We start from the raw sequence: 8,687 nt of genomic DNA, 5'->3' as shown, positions 1-8,687 counted from the left end.
ATATTAAGAGGTTAATTATTATATAATTTAAATACGACTAATGTTTTTGTTTTATGACTAATGTTAATATTGCTGATGTCCTTAGTCAAATGGAATCAAATTAGGAACACGAGACAAAGCAAGTGTATCATAAAACAAAAACATTAGTCGTATTTAAATTATATTTATATATATATATATATTCATAATCTGTGATACGGATCAACCCTACCCATATTCACAATAAAAAGTAATACTCTTAACATAAAAAGTAATACTTTTCCATTGGTGACCCAAATAAGAGATTTGTCTCACAAATACGATCCGTGAGACCGTCTCACACAAGTTTTTGCCTATAGATCCGTGAGACGGTCTCACATGAGACCTACTCATATATATATATATATATATATATATATATATATATATATATATATATATATATATATTTTTTTTTTGATTTTTGTGCTTTATATACCGACAAACAAGAAATAAATAAAATATATGAAAAATGTGTATATTATGTGGTCAATAGGTCCAAGTTCAATTATTATGAGTGACCCTATCATTATCACCATATATTGCAAGGCAGCTCACAAACTAAAATGTATCCTGATTTAAGTAATGCCTGACCCAATATGTTGGTGATCAATGTCAACACAATATCATATGTATCCAAAAATAATTAAATACAAAAATTGCTGGGAGACCAACATATACATACTCATCTGACATTGTGCAATATCTTTATTATATTGCGAACAAAATTTTTATATGTGAGTAAGCTACTTGGATTTACGAGTCTATATATGTATCTATCATGAATATATAATTATATTTTTGACATGAAAATTAAAAAAAATTTAATGAGTTAGGTTGAGTCGGATATACATCACATAAAATTAATTAGTTAGACTATCTCATGTTAGCTGGCAGAAACTTGATGAACTTATAAATTTTTCGTTGAAAAAATTGCAATTACATTTTCAAAAAAAAAAAAATAAGTAAAAAATTTCAGGAAATAAGAAAAGCAAAGTGGGTAGGCTGATGAGTGGTTAAATCTTCCACACAATTACAAGTACATATTTTCTGTTTGAATAATTGCTAAGACCCATAATAGAGATTGGACGGGTTGTAGTTTGAATATTTTATACTGTATGGGGAATGGATTCCCGAGTAGAGGTAGGGCCCCGGGGAGAGAATTGTATGGTGAGGTAGGAGGCACTTGCACGCTCTAACTTGTCCCCTAGTTGCTTCTTTACTAGACCAGTTCGCAAAATCAAACCCCCTCACGAATTCTACTCTATAAAACCCACCCTTTTCCTCTCCATTTCCAACACACACAACTTGTCGAGTACCAAAGCTCAAACAACACAAACTAATTAAAAAGAATTCCCTCGATCTTTTTCTCTTCCGATAAATCAGGGTTAGTTTCTTGATAGCTGCTCCTCATTCGAAATTCGACAAAGGAATCATGAAGATGGGCGGTAATTTCAAGAGAAGGGTTTCAAGCAGAGGGCTTGGAGGAGTCCTCAGAGAGCAAAGGGCTAGGCTTTACATCATTAGAAGATGTGTAGTCATGCTTCTTTGTTATCATGATTGATGATCATCCAGTTTTTTTGTTTTTTTGGGTTGTGTAAATAGTGAGGGGGAGGAGAGATTTTTAGTCTAAGTTTTGACAATTTTGCACTAATTGGCCTTCTTGTATACATCCGACTGGTGGATCGAATCGAATGGAAATTAATTGGTTTGGTTCAATTCTTAATTCTGGGATTGTTGCTTTTATTTTTTTTAATCCAGTTCTTGAATTGTTTACTACTGTTTGATGGTATGTGTTTAATTCCCGAGTGGCTGAATTATTGGACTTTGATGATGTGATTGAGTGAGGATTGGCATCATTTTCTTGCTCAATTATTGGGATATGATGTGTCGATGAGTTGGATAATATATATTATATATACTCGAATAGAATTAAATAAAATTATTAATTGAATGCATTTTTGCCCAGCGCATCAATCCAACAAGCCCTGTCAAATCAACTTGGAACTTAGTACAGCTTTCGTTTGAAATTCATCGTAGCAAGATCCAGAACGAGCACGCCGAAGAGGGGTCGGAGTTTACTTAAGAGCACTGCATGTGAGTCGTGCGAGGTCCAAGTTTTTCGCTTTGATCGACTGTGCTTGCTGCATTCCAACTTGTTCTCTTTCGTCTTTAATTAGTACCTTCATCTTTTCTTTAAAAGGGTTTTCGTTCGTAGAGTCAGTGTACATAGGACATACTCAGAAAATGGAGTTAAGAGGTTTTTTTAAAATTTTAGGGGGAAAAGCAAATATTAAGAATAAAATTGAAAAAAATATATATAACTATTTTCAGGTCTATGAACAATGAAATTTAAAAATCGAGAGGCGGTCATACCTACGCTCCTCCCTTGACTCCGTCACTGAATGTATATTCGATCTCGTCTGGTAGCCAAAAAAATCATACATTCATGTTAAATGAAAGGGTTTCTGGTTCCGACGGCAAGGATCCAATCTATTGTGTCAAACATCGATTTCGAAAATTCTGAAATAATTTTTGTAAAGCTAGTTTATTTGACAAAAACTTGTGTGAGACGGTCTCACGTTTCGTATTTTGTGAGACAGATCTCTTATTTGGGTCATCCATGAAAAAATATTACTTTTTATGCTAAAGTATTACTTTTTACTGTGAATATCGGTAAGGTTGATCCGTCTCACAGATAAACATTCGTGAGACTATCTCACAAGAAACTTACTTGGTTTATTTTATCATCACATTCCTATTTTTAAAAATTTCACTCACCCTCCTTTGGCATTCTGTCGAGTTTCTTCCATTAATTTGTACAAAATGCTTAGTATTCCCCTCAACTAAGCTGATATTGTGTAATAAAATTTTATTTAGAGGCAATGTATTTTCAAAATAAAGGAAAATAAATTTAGATTTATCAAAAAAAAATTGCCCCTCAATTTTCCACCCATGCATGATTGATCAGATAACAATCAACCCAAGCATTTCAATAATTATTTCACCAACATTATAAAAAAATTCCAAGAGTTAACTCCCTTTGAATCAGTCAAACACTCTTGGTATTGGTTTAAATATTAAAGGGACGCTCCATAATTAAGCGTGTTTATCAAATCATTTAATAGCATGAAGGGCTGTTACCATTACTAAAAATTATAATTAATCGTAACAATACAATTCAAATCTTTTAAACTGTATAATAATTCAAATATTATGTTTCGATTGCTCTATCCAGCATGGACAATTATTACATCCAACAATCCCCCTCCCAGTAATTGAACTACTCGCAATCAATTACATTGACTCTGATATCAATTATAGGACCGAACTCTTATCGTTTTTTTTAAAAGCTACAGCTAGTGATAACGGTGCAACCAAAATCTTTTAAATAATACAACAGCTCAAACACCATGTTTCGATTGTAGCTATAACTAGTTGTAATAATGCAACTCAAATAATTTAAATCGTACAACAGCTCAAGCACCACATTTCGATTGCTTTACTCGACAGAGATAAATTATTTCATCCAACAATATATTTAATTAACAATAATATAATATTAAAGTTGTTAAGACTATCTTGATTAATTTAGTGTTTATTCGATTAACTTGCATGTCTTCGACCAAACATAATAGATAACGCAAACTAACTCAGTTTTGTTGGCCAGCTGCATATTGACTTAGGTACGCCGTACGTAGTCGGGGGACCAGGTCGGGAGACTTGTAACAATGATTTATTATCAAAACATAGATATTTAAATTATTTATTTTCAAATTGGAGATGGTTATCTTATTTCCAAATTCCAACAAAATCGACATATATATATATATATATATATATATATATATATATATATATATATATATATATATATATATATATATATATAATGGTCACAAATTGTAGTGAAATATAGATGATTTTTTTTAAAAATAAAAATAGGACCATTCCATTATTTAGAAAAACAACGAACGGGACAAGTGTAGAGGAAGATGGGAATGAGTCCAAATTGATATGAAATATGGTAATGGTTGGCATTGAATTTAAGACATAATGTGTGATGAGTCAAAAGAGCAGCCTTATCCTCACCCACGTGCGCTGCTTCTCATCTTCAACCCCACCTTAATTCACTCTTTGATTCTTCTATTCAAATCATTGTATCTATATATGTGTCTATGCATGCATGTACGTATATACACCTATGTGAAAATAATATCACCCATTTTTATATGCACGTGAATGGATTTCTTGGACATATTTGATATTACCCATTTCCATACTTGGGAACACGAGGGTAAACGAATTGAGCTGATTCGCGAAAATTTTGAATCAGATTGAATGATATTTTATTAGTGTTTGAATAGATCGAATTTGAACTGAACTCGAACGTGTCCAGACTTTTTCCGATACCTGATTCAATGATATTTTATTAGTGTTTGAATAGATCGAATTTGAATTGAACTCGAACATGTCCAAAATTTTTCCGATACGAACTCGACCTCAAATTACATTGTTCAGTAGTTTGTTAGCCGTGATAATTTACTAATATAATATACATAATTATTAAATAGATATATTTCAAGTCTTTCGAGTATATATTTCCGAGTGATAGTTCGAATAGCTCGCAAACATGTTTAAACCTCTCGAGCCGAATTCAAATTCGATCGATCTTTGATTTGAACCAAACTCGAACAAAACAAATTAAAATTTATGAGTTTTCGAATTGAATTCGAGCTTTAAATTTTTCATCATATTTAACTCGATTTTATTCGTTTAACCTGTGTTTGAGAATCATGCACATGGCATGCATCAATTGACAAGCCATTGGTGCATATGGGGACTAAGGATATCCGCAATCCTAAATCGACAAACCTAACTTTATTATGACTTATGAGACCTACAACTTTAATAAACATACACATAATTTTTATTGGGTCCCATTAGTTTACACATTATTCTACATTTTTTATTTACTGTATTTATTTATAATCTTTATTAATATATTATCCTAAATATGTGTTTATGATATTCATCTTAATTAATTTATTAATTTACAACGCCTATTTTATAACGATTAGTTTGCATTGATAATAAAACACACACACACACTAATTTTATTTTTAAGAAAAACATAATTGCTATCAATAACTACCAAATATATACTATTCCTCAGAACGCATGCATAATTATTGATGGAAACATTAATTAATGGTGGCCATTCATTGTGAAATTGTCATTTAAAATCTTCAAGTGACAACAAATTAATGTTTTAAAGTGAGAAAATACAAAATTAATATTCATTGTAAAGCATACTAGTAATATTCTAATGCTAGATCCAAAGATCCAAAATTGATTTGGACACGTACGCGTAACCAAAATTTAAATTATGTTTTTGGATGTAATGTAAGTTTACCCTCATTATGTTAGGCGTAGAGTGACTACATCCATTAATATTCATGCATGCACATGCACATACTTTTGTGGCTCTGATTTTCTTAAAAAAAATTATTTTCTTCCTACAATGAATTTAGTTTATTCAAATATTTTAATGATTTCATTTAAAATAAGATACAATAGTTTATTTAACAAAATTTAATCGAGGGGGAGGGGGACAACTTTTTATCAATTGCAAGTCCGATTATAAATATCACTCAAATGATGGAAAGAAGTTTCGATATCTACACTATATAATAATGCATTTCGAATCAAAACTCTTATATGATCCGATCGAATCAAACGTGTTAAAATTGACACTTTGACATAACTCAACCCCTAAAGATATTTCAAATGGGAAGATTATCCAAGTCTCATACATGCAACTCTCATAGTTTTTTCCAATTGTTGTGAGACAACTAACACACCACTCAATCAAACTTGTTAAAATTGATACGTGAACCAAACTCAAATACAAAAGCTAGTTAAAGGGAGAATTATCCAAGTCCCATATATGCAACTCCTATAGACTTTTTTCCAACCGATGTGGCAGTCGTACACATAACAACTGTTACTTTATTAACAAACAGGAAACAGAGGAATGAATAGGGAAGATGAAGTGAGATTTATTTCTTACTTAAGAAATGTTTACAACCTTGTGCTCATTATATAGAGCTGAAAATGGATAATAACAAACAACAAATAACTCCTACAAAAAAGGAACGTTCACTACCAGACTTCCAAAAAGACTTGGTAAACATGGACTTGGTAAAATAAACAAACTAACATTAAACAGAGAACTAAAGAAAACAAACTTGAACTATTAAAAACCTTGACTTCAACAATCCCTCCCTTAAACTAGAAGTTGTTAAACTTCAGTTTATATGTAGTAAGCCAACTCCAGCCTTCAAACATGGTTTCCCAAAGTGCAGACTCCAAGTAGCTTTCTCAGCTTTAGAAATGGAACTAGTTTAAGGGGCTTAGTTAAAACATCAGCAATTTGATCATCACTCCTGCAGTAAACAAGATCAATTACTCCTTCCTTCACTAGATCTCTCAGATAGTGATATTTCACATCAATATGCTTGCTTCTTCCATGAAGAACAGGATTTTTAGAAAGCTTGATTGCAGAGATGTTGTCACAATAGATTATAACAGGTCCTTGTTGCTTGAAATTCATCTCTTCGAGTAAATTTTTTAACCATACAGCTTGGCTAGCACAAGAAGTTGCAGCTATGAATTCTGCTTCTGTAGTTGATAAAGTGACGATTGGCTGTTTCTTTGAAGACCAAGAAACAGCTCCTGATCCTAGCATGAAAGCATATCCCGAGGTGCTCTTCCTATCATTCAAATCTCCAGCATAATCACTATCAGCAAAAGCAAGCAGATCTGATTTTTCTCCTGTCTTGTAGAACAACCCAAATTCAGAAGTACCTTGCAAGTATCTTAAGATCCTCTTGGCAGCTAGAAGATGCATTTCTGTTGGACTTTCCATATATCTACTAATGAGACTTACAGAATACATAATGTCTGGCCTTGTTGCTGTTAAGTACATTAAACTCCCCACAATTTGCCTGTAGATTGTGCTGTCAACTCTTTTTCCTTCATAATCTCTAGTTAACTTTAGACCAAACTCTGTTGGTGTGCTTGCTGCATTACAATACTTCATTCGAAACCTGTCTAGAATTTCTTGGATGTATTTCTTTTGAGAAACAAAAATCCCATCAACAGATTGTACTACTTCAAAGCCAAGAAAGTAGTGCAATTTTCCGAGATCGGACATATCAAATTCATCCATCATAGACTCTTTGAATTTGGCAAACATGTTGCTATCATTTCCAGTGAAGATAAGATCGTCAACATATAAACACACAACAAGTATCCTACCCCCATTCCTAATTTTAATAAAAAGTGTATGCTCATATGGACATTTTCGAAAACCTTCTCTCAAAAAATAAGCTTCAATTCGACTATACCAAGCCCTTGGAGCTTGTTTTAATCCATATAAAGCTTTTTTCAATTTATACACTTTGTGTTCATTTTCAGTTTTAATATAACCAAGGGGTTGATCAATAAATACCTCTTCTTTCAACTCTCCATTCAAGAAAGCCGATTTCACATCCAATTGAAATAAAGGCCATGAATTTTGTGCAGCTAATGCGATCATCAACCTGATTGTATCATGCCTTGCAACAGGAGCAAAAACTTCTTTATAATCGACACCATATTCTTGCTTGTAGCCCTTCGCTACTAGACGTGCTTTAAACTTGTCAACTTCGCCATTCTCTTTTAGCTTCGTCTTATACACCCATTTTACGCCAATGGTCTTTTGCCCTTTTGGAAGCTCCATTAACTCCCAAGTGTTATTTTTCTCTATGGCTGCAATTTCAGCATCCATTGCATTTCTCCATTTTGATTCTTTAACTGCATCTTCAAAAATTACTGGATCACAATCTGAAAATAAAGCAAAATGAGTGAGTGGATCCTCATTATTGCTAATTCCTTGTACTTCATAATCCTCCATCCATGCAGGCCTTCTTCTAATGCGTTGAGACCGTGAACTACTAGCTGTATCAGTTTGTTCACTTGATAATATGCCATTAGTTTCATCCGGTTGACTTTGTGGGGTGGATGGAGTCAAATCTGCTGATTGTTGTTCCTCCTGTTCATCAAACTCACTTAGAAGTTTTTGTCCCACTTGATTGTCTTGCCATGTCCAGAATCTGTCTTCATCAAAAATGACATCACGACTAATAACAATTTTTTTTGTGATTGGATTATATAACCTGTATGCTTTTGACTGATCACTAATGCCAAGAAAAATGCATTTTTCTCCTTTATCATCAAGCTTTTTCCTCTTCTGATCTGGAATATGAGCATATGCTATGCATCCAAATATTTTGAAGTGATTTACATCAGGTTTGCGTCCATTCCAAGCTTCTTCAGGTGTCATATTTTTAACAGCAAGTGTAGGACTTCTATTCAAAATGTGACTGCTCCAGTTGACTGCCTCAGGCCAGAAATTTTTTGGAACACCACTCTTAGTCAAAAGACTTCGCACCATATTCAGAATTGTGCGATTTTTTCTTTCACAAACACCATTTTGTTGAGGAGTATAAGCTGCTGTAACTTGTCTCTTGATGCCATGCATTTCACAAAAATTTGCAAATTCTTGTGAGTTGTATTCTCCACCTTGATCTGTGCGAAGAACTTTAATTGGGCTGCCAACTTCT

General features: G+C 32.9%; 1 protein-coding gene across 1 annotated transcript; it reads left to right on the top strand.

Moving 5' to 3' along the window:
• The first annotated feature begins 1,169 nt into the window (after nucleotides 1-1,169).
• On the top strand, nucleotides 1,170-1,737 carry LOC140833464 (small polypeptide DEVIL 4-like). The gene has a single exon (XM_073197797.1). It carries the CDS (start codon nucleotides 1,454-1,456, stop codon nucleotides 1,580-1,582), a length of 129 nt encoding a protein of 42 aa, XP_073053898.1. The 5' UTR covers nucleotides 1,170-1,453; the 3' UTR covers nucleotides 1,583-1,737.
• The last annotated feature ends 6,950 nt before the right edge of the window (nucleotides 1,738-8,687 follow it).

This window comes from Primulina eburnea, chromosome 6 (assembly GCF_022965805.1).
Source record: "Primulina eburnea isolate SZY01 chromosome 6, ASM2296580v1, whole genome shotgun sequence".
Classification (NCBI taxonomy): Eukaryota; Viridiplantae; Streptophyta; class Magnoliopsida; order Lamiales; family Gesneriaceae; genus Primulina; species Primulina eburnea.
The sequence above is the reverse complement of the archived record's forward strand: the minus strand, read 5'-3'. Positions and strand labels throughout refer to the sequence as shown.

Excerpts from the sequence above, each read along its gene's own strand:
- LOC140833464 (XM_073197797.1), top strand. The coding sequence starts at position 1,454 with ATGAAGATGGGCGGTAATTTCAAGAGAAGGGTTTCAAGCAGAGGGCTT.